Source organism: Colletotrichum lupini, chromosome 4 (genome assembly GCF_023278565.1).
Source record: "Colletotrichum lupini chromosome 4, complete sequence".
NCBI lineage: Eukaryota > Fungi > Ascomycota > Sordariomycetes > Glomerellales > Glomerellaceae > Colletotrichum > Colletotrichum lupini.
This window is the reverse complement of record NC_064677.1, coordinates 7,195,996-7,214,325: the sequence shown is the minus strand read 5'-3', so window position 1 is coordinate 7,214,325 and position 18,330 is coordinate 7,195,996. Positions and strand designations below refer to the sequence as shown.

Here is an 18,330-nt window from a genome sequence, read left to right as displayed (position 1 = left end):
ATATTTCTCCCACCGATATGAATATGCTCGATCGAAAGTCACTAGGATATTCATTCTCAGAGGCTTGTTCTTCAGGTGACTGGAGGGCCTTGTCGTGAAAGACGTGGATCGGTAATTAGAGGGAGCTTGCAGACTCATCCAGCTTTTCTCTCGTTCATGTCGAAATGAATACCTGGAATTTCCCAACTCCAACAACTCCCATGTCTAGATATTACACAATTACCTTTCGTACCTTAGATGAAAATGACGCCATTCCATGCTTGTTTTACACATTAAGTGAACACCTCCTTGATCTCAGCGCAACCTCTTATTCACTTCCGTTCAACCCCTTGCCCCTTCGGCACCCTAACGAGCCAGTAGAGACCACACGCTGCAACAACATTGAACACAACATACACCCACAAAAGCCCAAAGTTCCTCCATCTATCGTCGTAATTTATCTCGAAAGTCGCAAGATAATCATCCGTGGTATTCATACGACAGTACCCACACGTCTGCGTCGCCGCAGCATCCACCAAATATCCACCAGCGCGCTGAACAAAGGGGCCCAGAAATTCGCCGCACGTCATGTTCATCGGAGTCGGAACAGACACGATCTCCTTTGCCGTACAAACGACCTTGGAGCCATGCAGACAAGTCGACAGCGCACCACTTACGAGATACGTCATGGGACTGACCCAGTACATGAAGTCGCTCCATATGGCGGGTAGGTCGGCGCGAATGACGCCCACGCCGCAAAAAGACATGCAGAGGATGGCAAACAAGCTGGCTGGGATGCTGGCTAGGTCTGCTGTCTCGATTGCAGCGATGGCGAGCTGGGAGAATGTGCTGACCCAGAGGAAGAACATCCAGATGAAGAGGAAGACGGTGAAGCCGCGGATCGTGACGTCTTCGGGGGTGGTGTTGCGGTAGAATTTGGCTGGATAGTACCAGCAGAAGAAGAATATGACTGCGGCGATGGTGTTCCAGATCATCTCGATTGCGATGTTAGAGAGGAAGTATGCTGCAGATTGGTTAGCTTCGTTAATGCAGAATGCCCACGATGAGGATGCTTACTGGTCCATCGATAGACGCGAGACGGCCTCTCTCGTACTTCGTAAAGAGCTCTCTGTGGAATGAACATGGGCATGATCTGCTTGCTGAACTCGTTGACAGTCGTGAGGCACATGAAGAAGGCGTAAAGTTGGTTCTGCAGGCCTTGCAAGCTATTGTCCGACTTGAACGTGAATCCAATGTAGAGCGCCTACGTAATTTGAGTTAGTACGGAAGGTGAGGTAGGCGGCATGAGGAATCACCAAGAGGAGCATCTTACCAGAAGAATAGTTAAAGTAAGCTTGGACCAGATGTACACAGGAGACCTCCAAAAGTGCCTTGCTGTACGGAGAAAGACATGTTTGAACTGAGTCCAGAACGACGAGGCAAACTCCTGGTCGGCGACATTATCATCTCCGATCCGTTCTATGGGCTTGTCTTGGGCCTGCTGACGCAGAATACCAAGCTCATTCTTCACCTCGCGGTATTCTGGAGATGAGCGCCAAATCTCATACCAATTCGGTCCGTCCTCGGAAAGCGTGGTAGCATTCAGCATCCACTCTGCGGGGTTGGCATCAGGAGGGCATGGCGATGCGCCGTTGCGTTCGAGGTAATCAATCATCGTCTTGGCGTTCTTGCCAATATCTGCGCACATGTAAGCGAAAAGCTTGTTGGGGAAGGGAGCAAAAACAACGACAACAGCAACTTACCTCCAAAATATACAGTCTTTCCCCCGCGTTGTAGCAAAAGCAACCTATCGAAACGGGCAAAAAGCATGGCAGACGGCTGGTGGATAGTACATAGAATCGCCTGGCCGCTCTTTGCAAGTTTTTCGATCAGGTCGCAGATCGCCCAAGACGTCTGAGAATCAAGCCCCGAAGTAGGTTCATCCAGAAAGACTAACAACTGCGGCCTAGCAGCGAGCTCGACTCCGATCGTCAAACGTTTGCGCTGTTCAACGTTAAGCCCCTGCCCAGGGACTCCGATCACTGCATCTATAAAGTCGCGCATGTCGAGCAGCTCAATTACCTCGTCAATGTACGCCAACTTTGCCTCGCGAGGGGTTTCGGCATTTTGACGCAGCAATGCACTGAACTCGAGGGCCTCTCGAACGGTCATGGTGTCCAAGTGGACGTCTTGCTGCTGGACATACCCAACGCGGTTTGGGAATGATCTGTCTGTCGTTTGGCCGTTGACCATGGTGTCGCCGGATATCACGCCCATGGTGATTCGAGCCGCGAGAGCGTCGAGTAGTGTTGTTTTACCAGCACCAGAGGCGCCCTGTTTGAAAGTTAGAGATGAACAAGGGGGTTTGTAAGCAAGAACACATACCATGAGAGCTGTGATAACACCTGGCTGGACCCAGCCGTCCACGAAATCCAAGATGCGCCGGTTCTGGTCTTTGATCTTGACGTCGTAGCAGATATCTTCCCAGTGGAAGATTGGCTTACCGCACTCACTCGGTCTTGGTCTTTTCTCCAACATCTCATCTGTCGGCATGGCATGAACTTTCTCGGTCAGAGTCACATTGCGGGATTGAGTTTCTTCGTCTGCTAGGGCTTTCTGGTCCATCGCGGGAGGTACTTTGCCACGTCGGAAGACAAGAACTTCGCCTTCGCTCTTGGGTGGCTTGGCGTACTCGGCAGTGATGATGTACGTGATGAAGAATACCACGACGTATGCACACAGAATGCCGACGTTCCTTGAATAGGTCAGATGAAATCCCAAAACACTCGGTTATCACCACAAACTCACCTCCACTTATTATCGTTGAAGTACCCAAAAGATTGCTCGATATACCTATCGCCATTTATCATATCTGAGCCCGGTACGGCGCCCACAACAGCGCAGGTGCGACCAGATATAGAGAGATCATCATAGCCAGGGCCAGACGGCACGAGCCCAGCGCATAGGAACTGGCGACCATGAAACTCATTGGCCATGAGCGCCTCGAACGCATAAGAGAGCGGGTTGACATAGCCCATCCAGCGCGACCACCCCTGCATGTACGTTGTTGGTACTGTGAAGCCGGCATACATCATTACGCCGATAGTGACGAGAGTGACGGGGACCATGGCTTGATGTGAAGTGCGTGCGAGGGATGCCATGGTGCGATAGATGCCCGACATGGCGAGGAGCACCAGAAAGGAGACGAGGCAGAAGAAAAAGAAGGGCCCGGGCTCGCGGTTCAAGTTTGCCATGAAGTAGAGAATCGAGTTGAACGTGAAAACGTTGGTGATCTTGTATGGTAACTCGGTGATGTAGCTTGAGATAGCTTCCGCGGACTGGTGGTAGAGGGCGTATCGATTGTGCTTCTCGATGACGGGTCTTTGAGTGTATAATGTGAGGACCTAGGTCATTGTGAGTTTCAAGATTGGAGCGAGTCACGGATTTCCAGACAAAAATCTCCTATCACCACTGGATGATGTGTACTAACCTCCATTTCACTAGCAAAAGCATTGAACAATAGAGCAAAGAAGATGAGCCCACCACGATAGTAAAACGTCCCCGAATCCTGCCTCAAGTTGAAGAACATGCTTCCGAGCACAAAGCCAACAATGATGTTGAATACTAGAGAAGACAGCGTGAACTCGGGATCGGCAACCAGACGCTTCCACCCGCGCCAAAGACATAGCTTGACTTGACTCGGATATGTGATCATGTAAGGCGACTTGAGTCGTTGCCATGAACTTCTCTCAGCTTTGATGCTGTCCTGGAACGCTTCGAGGCGGTCCTTTGAAGAGTGATTGCTATCGTAAGCTGCGATGTCTGCCATCAGGCCTGCGTGCTGGTTGGATGCTTTCCATCTCGCGGCAAACTCTTCAGAAGTTCGAGGGGCGCGGTGTTCGTGGCCTGGTCGGGTCTTTCTTTCGTTCGGAGACGTCATCGACGTGAGGAAGTCTGGGACGGTTTGCCGTTCGGGGCCTGTATTATTTCCACATCAGAACGAAGATCAGATGCGAAGAGCATTAAGTAGACACTTACACTGAAAGCCAAGCTCCTCAAAGTACCGCTTCGCTTCACCAATCTTGCCGAAGAAGATCTGCCTCCCCTCATACACCACCGTCACCTTATCAAACAGCTACCGAGAACGTCAACAACATGGTCCCATCAATGCCTCTCTCATAGCCATCCAAGAATCACACTTACATCATACGCAGACTGCGGCGCTTGATAGATCGCCACAACAGACGCAACCCTTACCAAATCACTCTGCGTCCTCAAATTCCGACAAAACGCAATCGCGTTCCCGCTATCCAGTCCGCGCGTGCTATTATCCCAGCACTGGAACTTGGCACCGGTCAGCGCCGCCTCGACGATGCTCACACGCTTGCGCTCGCCGCCCGAGACCCCGCGCACGTAATCGTCGCCCACTTTGGTGTTGACAGTGTGCGTGATGCCAAAGGCCGCCATCATCACGTCGCGCATGATGCGCGCGAACTGTTGGCCCGTGAGATTTCCGGGTACGCGGGAGGGTACTCGCGCGCGGGCGGCGAATTCGAGGGTGTCGCCTACGGATAGGGGCGCGAGGTGGACATCTACCTCGGCGTTGTAGAGGACGTCGCCGCGGAACCAGTCGTGCATGCGCTTTGGTTCGATTCCTGGTGCTTGTTTAGACATGATATTGCTGAACTCTGAACGAAGAATCTGGCTTACCCCGGAAGTTCATGTACGAGTCTTGGGCGACGTTCAAACCTTCAGTCTGACCAGCCAACGTCTTGAGAAGAGTAGAACACCCCGATCCAGGCGGGCCAAGTACAAGCAGCATTTCACCAGGCTCAACAAGGCCTTCAAAGTCTCGCAGGATATCGATCCGTCTCTTCGACCTCCCCGTGGCAAGGCCAACAAGATCAGATACCATACTCAACGCAATATTGCCCGTGCTTTTCTGGTACTGTGTCCCAGAGCTATATCCAAAGACATTAAGGTCTCGAAAGGCAACGCCTGCGCTCCTGTTGGGTGCTGAGCTGGGGTCTGATTCGAAGAGGTGAATGAAGGCCCGCATCCATACTACGCTGTCAAAGGTCGAGGAATTTGGGTCGAGGCGGCTGTTCTTGGGTGGGTTCAAGACATCGTAGTTCGTGTCGGCATCGTGGATGTGTGATGCGTTTGTGACTTGGCGTGCTAGTTGTTCGATTTCTCTTTGCGTGTCGTCGGCTGCTGTCGATGATGAAGATCCCGAGAATCGATCGGTCGACACCATCTCGATGCCGGCCTCATCACTTGTTGTCATGGTCTAAGCAGCTGCCGACAGGCTCTATTGTGGGATAGAGTCTGTGGTAAAGTTTGGTGTCAATTGGTTTGAGATGATGAGGTTGCAGTGAACGGATATCAGATGAACCATCGACTTACAGTTACATGTCTTCTTCTATCTATCTTTTGAGCAAATCTTCAATCATAAAAGGCATCATATTAACAACTCGGATCGCAGCCTGTGTAAGTGCGGACGCCCGCGGTCATCCGCGTTGCGCCTCATGTGGGGAAGTAGTCTGGGACTGCTAGTACGGGCGGTCGGCCGCTTCGCAATTTTCGTATTGTCCATTCCCATACGAAAATCCGCCAAGCCAAGTTTTCTGGGTCAAGTCATTACCGATCTCTCTGGGGATTGTAATTGTGATGCCAAACCCATGCCGTTCGGACGGCCGCGGGTCGCCGAAAGGACGCGGCACAACTAAAAGCGGGACATCGAACCCCATGCGAAAGAGGATCACCATGCGGTTGTCTAATCTCGCATCCCCGACGGGAAGTTTTCCTTCTCTCTGGCAGGGCACTTGCTTAAGCGTGCCCGACAAGATCGATAACATTTGAATCTCGGGGCTGGACTACTCGATGGCGTAGACGTCCGACTACACTGTGGATTCGGGGCAGTGTCAACTGCCAAAGCAGGGGCGGCAAGCGCAGCCACCAGTTGGTATAAATAAGCTTCAGCTAGGCCACCTTGAGACCGGGCTTTCATCATTCTTCACGAATCGTGGAGCAAGAGCAAGCGGCTTCACGCCCGGCCACGGTTGAACCAACGGGATGAAAGCGATGCCGATCGCCCGGTGTAGAGGCCGTCGTGCCCCATATTTCCGGCGTCGATACCGCTCAGCCCGGGATCTCTCCACAGAAAGCCACTCCCTGCTCTCTACCAGGTAATTCACCCAACCTGAAATGCTATGAGATGATACATATTGTTTCCATGATACTGGTTGTATTCTCCGCTCTTTGGCATCTATCTAAAAGCCACGAACTTGTAGAAAGCATCCTCCTGTCCAATAGCAAATCACCTTCCCATCCACTGGATCCATCTTATCCTGTCGTAGAGTCACTGTAGGGGCATCGACGTATATAAAGAGAACGGTTGTCTATTAGAAATAGGAAATAGGCACGAAGCTCGCTCTAATATAGAGGGTATGAGCGAAGTGGGCCTCGGTGATTATATAACCGAGGTTACGTAACGTGTAGTAAGGCTATAGATAGTTAAAGCTATTACGATATACCCCCCTAGACGAATATACGTTTAGAAAAAGCGCGCTTAACTACCCGCATCGTTATAAAAAGGTCCGCTAAAAACGGAAAGCTAAATACTAATATATAGGAATCTATTTATAAAAGGAATTATAAAATAAATCGGTCTGCGCGTAGAGTTATAGGCGAGGAGTAAATCGGCTATAAATTAACCTCCGTGTTCGTTACTATAAGTAATCTTAAGGTTATATTATTAACGGAAGGTACGACTAAGGGACGGCCTCTTATTAACCGAATAATCAACCTACGGGTTAAGGGTAGTAGATATATAAATTTCTTACCGCTACTTACGGTACCGACTTTCTTTCCCTCTTTAACCTATACTTATATTACTACTATACGTATATACCCTTATTTTTCGCTTTTATACCCGCGTTCTTACGCGTGCGCATCGTTAAGAAAGGATTTTTACTAATAGTATCGTTTTTATTTAGATATTACTAAAACGATTAGTTAGAAACCGCGCTCGTACTACCGTAATATAAGAGGTTAAAAAGTATAAGCTTAAAACTACGGCCTTAAAGAAGAGCGGCGGCTCCCCTAGCCCCCCCTATAAGCCCGAGATAAGTAAGTAATATTCCCTCGTCCTATACTTCGGTCGTAGTACGGCCTTCGTTTATTTAATATTAATTTAACTACTTTATTTAATAAGCGGCGGCCTTACGGCCGAACGAGTTACTTAGGAGGGTAATAGAAGCGAGGAGGGTTTATAGCCCCCTCTTTCGCTCCCTCTTAGAGGTTAAGAAGACGTCCTCGTTTTTTAAGAGGACGGCGTAAATAAGGAGGGTTTATAGCCCCCTCCCTCGCCTCTTTTTAAATAAAAAAAAGAAAAAAAAGAAGACTTTTTTTAAGAAGATTAGAGAGGTAAGATAAGTTTATAGCCCCCTCTCTTACCTCTTTTTAAAAAGCGTAAAATAGTTAACTATATATATAATACCTTTTTAACTATTATCGTTTATAAAACTAATTCTTAGTAGCGGACCCTCTTAGTACTATCCTTAGTATTAAGGTTTAATACGAGCCGGTATTTTTACCTCTCCCGTCCGGTTATAAATACCTTAGGTATATTAAGAGCGCCCTTAGTAACCGTTCGGACGGTATATACCTCTTAGGTTCGCGTATTAATAATAAATACTAACGTTACTAAACCTATAAGAAGTCGGGTTATGCCCCTATTCTTAAGGGGTATATACGGTTCTTAGGCATAAAGTTCTTATATTTTAAATAGGAGGTAATAAAAAAGTCGGTAGTAGCCGTGGCTATTAATATAGAACCGCCCACACCCTATAAAGTAAGTTCTAAGCCGTCCTCGTTTTATTTATTATTTATAATCCGATATATAGACCCTAACTCGCGTAATAGTAGCGTTATATAAGGCCCTTAAGTACGACGGTCTTTTAGATAAGGAAAAGGGTAAGGGGGTTCGTATAGACGAGGCCTTAGTAAGAGAGGCGTCTATAAGCGCTCTCTCTATACTAGAGGCGTCGTTAAAAAAACCTATTAAGAACGTAACGGTATTAGCTACTTTATTTATAAAAGTAAATAGTATTTAAATTAAAATTAATATTCTTATCGGTTTATATATCCCTCTAGGCGTATAGCCTGCGTTAAAGTCTTTTTTAAATAAATACGCGCTTACCTTTTTAAATAAATAGCCTCTTCTTAGGTAACCCGACAGGGTCGCCAGAGCGACTTTATACTCCCTAGCTATGGGCTACGTTTTTTAATTAAGAACCGGGCCCCCCGGGCCGTTTTACTACTTTTTAAACGTCCCCTCGTTTAGTATAATTATCTCTCGTATATTTCTTATATTTAGGAGCAATACGAAGTACTTAAACCTCGCTCTAAAAAGGTTCTTTATAAGACCGTTAGCTAGTATCTTATTTGTTAATATATAGACTACTTAGAATAAGCCTTTTAAGTACTCTTATTATAGCTATATATTCTAAATATCGACGTAGTATAAGCGAGTTAAGATACGTTCCCCTTTTTTTATTATAAGTCTAATTATCTAACGATTATTGTAGTATACTTTTTATACGTCGCTAAGCTCGAGCGAGATATTTTTAAAAAGGCGTTTAAGAGCGAGTATTTCCTTAGCTATATGTTCTAGGCTTAGTAATTCGGCCTCCGTAGTCGACGTAGTTATTATATTCTAACGAGCTACTTTTTACTAAACGAGGCTACCGAAAAGGGAGATTATAAAACCCTATAAGGATCTTCGGGTCTCTTTATCGTTTATAAACGAAGCGTCGCTTGCGATTAGTAGTGCCTAGCTACCCCCCGAGATCCTAAAGTATATTACTAAGTATTATATATAGAAAAGATATTATATAACCTAATTTATAATAGAATAATACTAACGGGACGGGTTCGTTAGGAACCGAGAGAGCAGAGCGCATATAAAAGCGACGTCGGGCCGAATTATAATTGCTATATATAATATTAATCCGACCTTCTCTTAAAAAGACTTAGTCTTGCTTAGGAATATAATCCCTAGGTTCTTTTTAATCGGGACTATTAGTAATGGGGTCGTAAGAGCGGTAGAGTCGGTAAGATCGAACTTCTTAGTTACCTTCTTAAGATATTAATCGTAAGCTAGGTAGATCTTCTTATTTAGTCGATTACGAACGACCCTTATCTTAAGATATTACGAGACTAGCCCCTAGTCTTTTATCTCGTACTTCTTTTTAAATCCCTCGGTTACCTAACCGGCCTCGTAAACGTAGTCTCTATAATAGAGAACGAGGATATCGTTTACGTAAAAGAGGACTAGGACCCTTTTAATAAAATCTTAGAATAAGTACGGGTCCTCGCTCGTAAGCGAGAGACTTAGACTTTTAAAAATTAACGCTAGCTCTTTATATTATAATAGTAGAGCGTCGCGGGCGCCGTATAAGGCCCGCTTAAGTTCGATATATATTCCTAGCTTACGAAAGCTATTTAAAAGCTTATAAATAATAGGGGGGTTGCCTAGCTTTTTAATTACGTTTAGAAAGGCGTTTACGATATTATACTAATAGACTTCTAAATCGAATTAGGTAGCGATAGCTATAGCTACCCTAAACGTCCTAGTAGCTAGCGTCGCTACGTAGGTCTTTTTTAAGGGGTATCGTTTTTAAAGGTCCCCCCTAACGCAAATTCTCGCTTTATAACGATCGAGGTAATTATTACTATCTAGCTTATAATTAAATACCTATTTAAGGGGTATCGGCTTAGAGGTAACCGACGCCCTACTAACTACTTTCTAAGTGTTTATTTCTTTTAGTTTTTAGATTTCTAACCGTGCTACCTTTACGAATTAACTTTTTAAAGGTTCTAGTATTTTAAGAATATCCTTCTACTTCCCTAAAGGGGTAATTAATTAATCCGCGTAAATTTAGTTAAATTAGACCGCGGTTAACAAAACGTACTTCGTTCTACTAATTACGGTATAAACGTAATAGTATAGCGTCCGATACCCCTAAGTCGCCTCGTTAACCGCTTTTTATTAATTAGGTATATACGTATTAAAAAAAGAGTCTTAGTCTCTTTTTACCTAAGTATAAAAAGAGTACTACCCGAGTTACTCTCGTCGACTCGGGTCTTAGATAAATACTTTTAGTAGTTAGTTTCTTAACCTCTAGCTTTGTTTAGTATACCCGTCCTCCTCTTAGCCGTATATACTAGCTATATCGGAGTTATTAGTTAGGTTATTTACTACTCCTATTTCTTAATATAGGCTTACTTACTAGAGGGGTTCGTCGGGGTCTAGTTAAGTAAAAAGATCTTCCTTATAAGAGCTCTAGGAAGTCTTTATTTTTATTTATACGTATATTACGTCTTCGATCCTCTTAATAAGAGGATCGACTTCCCCTATAACCTCGCTCGTAACCTCGGTTAGCTAGGCGAGGTTCGTATTTAACTCCGGACTCTTAAAGTCTAGGGTTAGTTTAAGAATAAGTAGCTACCCGCCTCGTCTACTTAAAAACGAACTAAGCTTTTTTATAGCCTTATTTACCTCTTATAAAACGAGTATAAGTAGTAATAGCTACTTTTTATTATTAATTAATACGGCCTCCTCCTCGTTTACGATTCTAAGTAATTAGAGCTTAGGTTCGATTATTTTAAGTAGTTATTAGATCTTATCCGCTACGGCCCTCGACTTAGGTAGATAAATTGCGGTTTTAGTATTATCTTTTAAGTAAAAAGCTATTTCGTTAAACGTTATATTTTAGGTAATAATAACTTCTAAAAGCGAGGGGATCTAGATCCTATATAAGTTGTGGGCGTTCGGTACGTAACTTACGAGGTACCCGATATATCCCCTCTACTCTATTTTAAAGCGTCTTTTATTAATTCCTTTCTTACGGTCCTTCTTAAGAAGGTACGCTCTATAACCGTATGCGTACGTCTACCCTTAATAAGGACGTAGATCGCGGGCGAGCTTCGGTATATTTATTAGTTATTACTACCTAAAGTAGTAAGCGAACTAAACTTCTTTAGTTTAAACTAGTAATAGCTAGTTAGTACGTTACCTAGGGCTAATATTATATAAGTAGGCTGCGGCTAATATAGCTTTTACCTAGAGTTCGTTTAGTAAGCTAGCTACCGATATTATACTAATCGCTTTATTAATAATTTCCTAGCTAGCTCGTTCCCCTCCTCCGTTCGGTTCTTTTATATATAGAGGAGTAGTCTTTAGGTCTATTCCTAGCTCCCGTACCTATATTTAGAAACGAGTTTTGTTATTAATTGCGATTATTATACGTTTTACGTCTTATCGGATCTTATAGACGGCTATGCCCTTTTGCGTACGTACCTATTGTTTAAAAAGGTATAAGACCCTAAATACTATATCGTAGGTCTTCGTAACTCGTAAGAAGACGAAGATCCTACTCGAATACTCGTTTTTAATTAGTATTAGCTACTTACTTCGTTCGTAAGCTAGTAGGTAGTCGAAGAGGTCCTATAAGATCCTATAATAGGGTCGGGTTATTCTTCGTTCTAAGGTACGTTATAAGATAACCTATTTTATATAAGTAGTTATATAGTATTAGTATTTTAAATAGCTTAGTCCTTTAATCCTTACCCCCCGAGCGGCTAGGACGAGCTTCTTAAGTACTACCGGCGCGAGATATCTAGATTTAAAATACTAGAGCTAGGCTATATCTAATTAGTCGTTCCTTAACTAATATAAGGAACGTAGGCGCTAAGCGCTACGTACTAGAATTATATTAACGAGCGAAGACTAACTTCTAGGTAGAAAATAGGACGAATAGGGCTTATATTCTAAAAAGACTAGATTAACCTTCCTCTCGAGCTACTTAATAGTAACGTTCCTAGATTTACTACCGAACCGAAGGGTATAGTCGAAACCTAAGTACTAAATACTAGTCTTTTGGAGGAGAGCTTTTAATACGACGTTTATATAAAAGTTCTTAACAAAACCGATATTATAGAGAGTAAGGTGCTCTATCCTAGGCCCCTTTAGTCCTATAAAGATATTATATATAATCCTCGTTCCCTTAGTAATAATAGGATAAGAGGCCGTTCTAAAATCTATATTCTCTAAGCTATTGCTCTATTAAATAGAATCCGGCTTTAGAAGTGATTAGTTATTAATAAGGTAGACGGTATCGCAGTTATTTATAACTATACTCTTAGAAAGGAGGTATAGGTTAGTAAAGGGGATAGAGAAGATAGTAGGATTACTATTCCTATTCCCCTCCGTACTTAGCTCAGGGAGTAGACCGACGTTAATAATTATAGCTACGATATTTAAGGGATAGGTTCCCTTAGAGTTCTTCTTATTACTTAGCTTATTAGTTTTAATCGTCTTTCCGAAGCAACCTCGGTTACTATTACTCTATTTAAAAAGGGGTTTTATATAGATCTAGCCCTTCTAAGCGAGGTCGGTACGGAGGTCGGTATACTTTTCCTAATTTAAATAGGAAATTATTTTCTAAGCGTCGTCGGCGCCTAGTTAAATATATTCTAACTTTATCTTACTTATTAAAACAAGCTCTACCTTTATATAGTCTATTAGCTTTTAGTAGTAGGTCCCCTTATAAGGGTAGTTAATAAACGAGTTAGGAGTCGCTTCGTTCTACTTAAGGGAATCTAAGCGACTTATTAATATTACGAATATTATAGGGGTTTGTTTACGATTCTTATTATATACTGCTTTTTTATATAAAAAGTTATTAAAGATCTTAGTATAATACCCTATATTAGGGATCGCTTCCCCTTTTTATTCTAATTTAACGATCTTAGCGAGCTCCTAGTTAAACTAGTTTAGGGCGAAGCGACGTATAGTTATATAAAAAAAGGTTTTTAAAACGAGGGTCCCCTAGACTTCGGGTAGCTTAAGCTACGTTACCTAATAATAAGCTAAGAAAAAGTTTTTAATCTAAGTTAATAGGCTAATACTAGAGTTCGCCCTACTTATAACTATATTAAATTCCTCTCTTATAATTATAAGCGAACTAGAGTCGCTTAGTACGTACTTTTATTTAAAAACTTTAATTACGGCGCAAAGGGAGTAGTCTAAGGAATTAATAAGCTCCTCCTTCGCGTCCTTTAAGATTTTTTAAATAACTATAAGGGAGATCTAGCGATTTATTAATTCGTACGATCTCTTTTTTTTTAAGCAAGAGATCGTTTTAAATACGGTTTACTAAATAAAGGAGGCATATTCTTTAATAAGACGTACCTAATTTATTATTATAGCTTTTAGTTTCGTTAGAGCGACTAGTTACTTAATTTGAGCGTTTCCGGTTATTAGTTCGATTATAGTCTCGCTTCTTAACTATTCGGTTTATTATTACGTAAACTCCTCGAGTCTTTATTAGTATTTAGTTAAGGCCGTCTTATACGCTTAATCTTAAGTAGTATTTTATATCTTAACGTACTCCTCGATCGAAAGAATAGACTTAGTAAAAAGTAACGGATTCGATAGGGAAATAAGGTCGTCCGGGTTTAGTAAGTCCTAGACGTCCTTTAACCGGGCCTTAACTTATAGAGCGAGGTACTACTTAGGCTAGTCTTACTAATAATTAAGCTTTTACCTAGGAGTATCGGTAGTCTTTTCGGAAAATATTAGTTCGTCTAGGAATAAGGTTAATGAACGTAATAGGGGTTAAATAATATTATAAAAAAGGATATAATAAACCGCAGTCCCTAAGAAGTAACTTTTTAATAGAGGTATAGGGGTCTAAGTTAGAGCTGGGCTCATAACTATCGTAGAGTTACTATAGGGGCATTAATATATATAAAGAGAACGGTTATCTATTAGAAATAAGAAATAGGCACGAAGCTCGCTCTAATATAGAGGGTATAAGCGAAGTGGGCCTCGGTGATTATATAACCGAGGTCACGTAACGTGCGGTAAGGCCATGGATGGTTGAAGCCATTACGACATATCCTAAAGCAACATGACGGCATAACAACATATCTCCAAGTCGTAAAAGTATTCCTTCACGTTCATCAACTATCAAAAATCGTTTCAAGCATCACACATCCTCTACGACCACCATAATCACCTCCTCCACCAACCCTTACTCCTGCCCAGCCCACCTCTCCGCAACCCTCGACGTGAAAAACACCCCCGCCGCAAGAATCGTAAACCCCGGCGCGAAGAGCAACAGAATCCCCACAACAACCATATTCGCAAAGAACTCAGACGTCCCAAACGCCGGAGCGCGGCCGATAAACCCCGGGCCCATGGTGTGGACAGTCACCGTCGGACCGGCGGCCTGTGTCTGTGTCTGTGTCCCCGACTGCTTCTGCTGCTCGTCCACCGGTGGTGCTTGGTGGCTCTCCTTCGTCTGACCTTGGATCTGGCCTAGAGCATGAAAGATGTCTGATGCGAGGGGTACATGTTCCTCGTCGATCGTGACGCCCGAGAGCCAGGCGTGGATGTTTTCGTGAGGGTCTGTTGATCTTTTTGGCGGGGGTGGAGGTGGACGACGAGGTTGAGGGTTGGATTTCGGCTTAGCGGGTCGTGTGGGTTGGTTCATGGGCTGGACGCCTTCTTCGTAGATGAAGGAGCGGCCATGTCCATCTGTTATTCAGTGAGCAAGTCTTGAAACTTAAGGTGACTTCGGGAAGGAGCTGTTTAGCTTACCAAAATGATCTGCCCAATTCATGGCGTTTAAAGAAGCGTAGGCGCGCTGATTGTTTCTGACCTAGTGGGAATGATATCTTGAAGCCGTAGTACCAAAATGAGGGGCAATTGAGCTTTCGTCTTTCGATGGTAAGTGGATCACAACGAGCGCTTACACTGGGAAGGAAAAAGTCGTTATTATCGTCAAGAACGGCTCCTGGACGAAGTCGTAGACATCGAACTAGTTGAAAAGGTTATTGACTGTTTGTTTGACATGTGCGTTGTCGGGGAGAATGGAGTCAACACTTAAGTGGTGATGGGCACTGGAATGCTTCATTTCACAAATGTTGCCGGGCCTTGGTTTGGGCTCCATTCCGTAGCACCTCTTATCTGGAATCTGTCTGTGGTAAGGCAGGTAGGCCTTCGGCATAATTGCGTCTCACGTATTTTGAAAGTGTTCACCCTTCTTCCCAATTTGTTCCGAAGCAAAGCAGCATCATTATGGGGGCTAGACTAAGCATATCGTTGCTGAAGGGAGGACGGCAGTCATCAATAGCCGTCCGACATTCGATGCAACAGCTCTGAGATCATTGTTCGCCAAGATTAGGACTATGATCAGATCCTCAAGACTCCTGGCATCGGAAACGAGCGTAAGCGATTAAAAGGTCCTTGTATTCCCATCCGGCCTTGAGTACTGTATGCAAACATTAATCTCGTCAATCCACCCCTGCCATACTGCCGGTAATCTACAGCCCTTCCCCTCATGTTCATGTAGACTGCGTCCCGAGTCAAGAGGCCTAGAAGCCGCATGACGGGTTCATGCAAGGCACGCGGCAAATGCGCCCGCATACCGAAGGGTGACACTACAAGTATTCCCATCAGGGATGTTGCAGCGGGACACATTTGTCTTTCTGCAGCAAAAAAGGTGTCATCTCGAATTTGAGTTATTCTTTTGTGCCCAGTGTAGTGAAAAAAAGAAGTTCGTCGTCGTCCATCATCCCGTTTCCCATTCCTGGTTTGCCCAAGTCACAAAAAGAACACCGTGCTTGCAGCGCGATCGAAACGTCCTCGATTGAGGACCCCAGCCCACAGAAAGGAAGAAAATCTTTAACGCCATCTCCAACCATTTGTTTCCCTCCCAGCCGTCCCTATTGCCCGTGAGAATAGAGACAAAGGGAAAGAAAACGTCGTCGTCTTCGCAGTTCATACAGTAAAAGGAAAAGGTAGTAGGTACATAGGGAAAGAAAAAGCGACTTGGTAGAGGTCGGTGGAAAACGAATGACCGCTTTCAATGCAAGAAACGCCATAAGTATGTGCAACGCCAACGTTGAAGTGCTTGTCTAGTGAATAGAGCCCAGATGTGCTCAGCTGCAAACGACGCGGTCAATGACGGGGAGTCGGCTCGGGTTGCCAGCCGTTAATGTAAGCCATGAGACCCATGCCAAGGATTACCACGCCAAGCATGGAAGCATAGGGAACCCCGGCCATCATGGCTTGGTCCTTTGCCAGCTTGCCTGGAGGTATGGAAAGTGGCGTAATGGTGTTGGCTCGTGACAACGTGGGCTTGTCACCAAAGTCGTCCACGGGTGACTCTGCCTGGGTAGAAGCTGACGTCGAGTCACCGGATCCATTGGCCTGAACAACTGAAGTTGTCTTGTCGGCAGGTCCTTCGCTCCGGCCGCGTCGTCCTGGGGAAAGAGAACGATTCTTCTCCGCAGCAGCAGCGTTTTGCCTAGCCTCCTCGTCTCTGCGAATCTGGGCAACCATCTCGGCCAAAGTTTGACGATCGGCGTCGCGCTCCGTCTCAGCCTTCTCGCATCTGCTCTTCCATGCCTCCATCTGTTGCTTCAGGTCCGTCACTTCTGACATCATTGTGTCAAGCTTGACCTGGAAACGTGCAGCAATATCCTCAGCGCTCTCTGGAGCAGGCTCCTCGGAGAGCGGTTCGGCATCTGTCATCTCGATATCCTGGGTGTCGACGGTATCGCGGGGCGGCTCAAAAGCCTCCTCGAGAATCTCGGTATCGTGTTCCTTGGGCGCGCCATTGGTTTCCTTCAAGGCACTGTCCTCAAGGATCTTTGCCATATCCTCGGCAAGCTCGCGTGCCTCCCGTTCTTTTCGGAGCATGTCTTCCAAATCCTTAATACGGGCCGTTTGGGTATCCATCTCCTTCTTTGCGTTATTCAACGCTTCGGTCAACTGAATGATCTGATGCAAGTTGTCCCGTCCAACGGGCGAGGTGGTGCTATTAGTCTTTGGTCGCTCAGTGGTGCCTCGTTTCAGTGAAGGCACATCGGGCTTCTCAGGCAGCGGCTGCTGCGGAGGCGGGGCAGGAGGATCGGAAAATCTGGTCTTCGCATCGGTACGGAAGGGTAGAGCGTTGCCATTGGGAAGCTGCTTCGGAGGTTCGGGGGCTTCCGGCTTCTCGAGATCTTTTACATCGTCTTTGCTCAAGAGAGCGTGAACGAATTGGCCCGTCCGGGAGAGGTCTTGAGACTGCAATCGAGCATTGCGCATCTCGTTCTACAACCTAGTCAGCTCCAATCAATAGGTCTAGGGGTTTGGACACTCACGTGAAGTCTCTTGACGATATGCTCCGTGGTAATGGGCGTTAACAAGAATCCACGGGCTGCTCCACCATTAGGGGCCATGCCGGCCATATTCTGGGGCGCCATCATGCGGCCATTGCTGGCCATCGATGCATTACTACCAGTCCTGCCACGGTAGGGCATTGGGCTCGGCGCTGGCATCATCATGCCACCATTTGCGGGGTCCAAATCGCCAAAATTCATGTCCATAACGTTACTTGAGGGGCTCATGAAGCCGGCGTGTTCAACCTTGGCGGCAACCTTGTGGTGGACGACGGTCTTCTGATCCTCGCTCACAATGTCGATTCCCAACTCTAAATGATCTCCCGTCTGTAGCTCGTGCGGTTCGGATTCGCGATTCTCCTGGGAGAGACGCGTGCCGTTGACAAAGGTTCCGTTGGACGATTTGACGTCGCGGATGTATATCTTGCCGGTGCGGTCTGCCCAAATCTCAGCATGCTGCCTTGATAGCACTTTACTATCAAAGTAGCCGTTGGTGGCAGTCGGGATCGTCTTCTGATTGGTTTGGCGACCGATACGGAGGCTTTCTGGGTAGAATGGTACCGAGATGGTTTTGCGTTCAAAGGTACCATTGAGCGACAAGAGATAGAGCACAGGCTGCCCGCTAGGCATCGGGTCGCCCATGGGCCTTGCCCCGAGTCCCTGCTGCGACATCATTTGCGGTTGGCCTGGAGCCGTCTGTAGCGACGAACCGCCATTGATGCCGTTGATGGCGTTTCGCATGATAGGTCTGCCGAACTCGGCTTGACCTTCTGGCTTGCCTGGCGGCCATGGTCCTTTGGGTTGTGGTCGCTTTCTCGAGGCGGTGCTGGACCAGCTCATATCAGAGTTTGTAGACGCCGGGGTGCCATTTGGTTGCGAGCCATTGGTGGCAACAGTGGTAGTAGACGAGTTGGAGGAGGTAGATGAGACCGAGGAGGAAGAGTTGCTCCGCTGCAGCGTCTTCCGAGGTGCGGCGAACATGCCTCTGACGTCTTCTGGGTTCATCGAATTCAGACTTTGGCCGCCATTAACATTCCATCCCGGTCGATTGAGTTGCTGGAAGCTGGGCGGGCTCGCGACGGCAGTCATGGGGAAGTCGTCGTTCGATTC

General features: G+C 45.6%; 2 protein-coding genes across 2 annotated transcripts; both read right to left on the bottom strand.

Annotated features, from left to right (window-relative positions):
• Window positions 1–311: 311 nt before the first annotated feature.
• On the bottom strand, window positions 312–5,266 carry CLUP02_09223 (ABC-2 type transporter; the record flags this gene model as incomplete). The annotated part of the gene is made up of 10 exons (XM_049288202.1): window positions 312–1,003; window positions 1,057–1,243; window positions 1,313–1,677; window positions 1,743–2,313; window positions 2,365–2,734; window positions 2,788–3,383; window positions 3,470–3,957; window positions 4,018–4,114; window positions 4,183–4,634; window positions 4,690–5,266. 10 exons carry the CDS (start codon window positions 5,264–5,266, stop codon window positions 312–314), a joined length of 4,395 nt encoding a protein of 1,464 aa, XP_049145346.1.
• An 8,815-nt stretch (window positions 5,267–14,081) lies between these two features.
• On the bottom strand, window positions 14,082–18,309 carry CLUP02_09222 (FHA domain-containing protein; the record flags this gene model as incomplete). Its single annotated transcript, XM_049288201.1, has 11 exons — window positions 14,082–14,587; window positions 14,651–14,659; window positions 14,712–14,806; window positions 14,872–15,030; window positions 15,092–15,210; window positions 15,336–15,405; window positions 15,460–15,540; window positions 15,671–15,777; window positions 15,884–15,969; window positions 16,021–17,152; window positions 17,203–18,309. The coding sequence occupies 11 exons, from the start codon at window positions 18,307–18,309 to the stop codon at window positions 14,082–14,084; spliced, it is 3,471 nt and encodes a 1,156-aa protein (XP_049145345.1).
• Window positions 18,310–18,330: the final 21 nt, after the last annotated feature.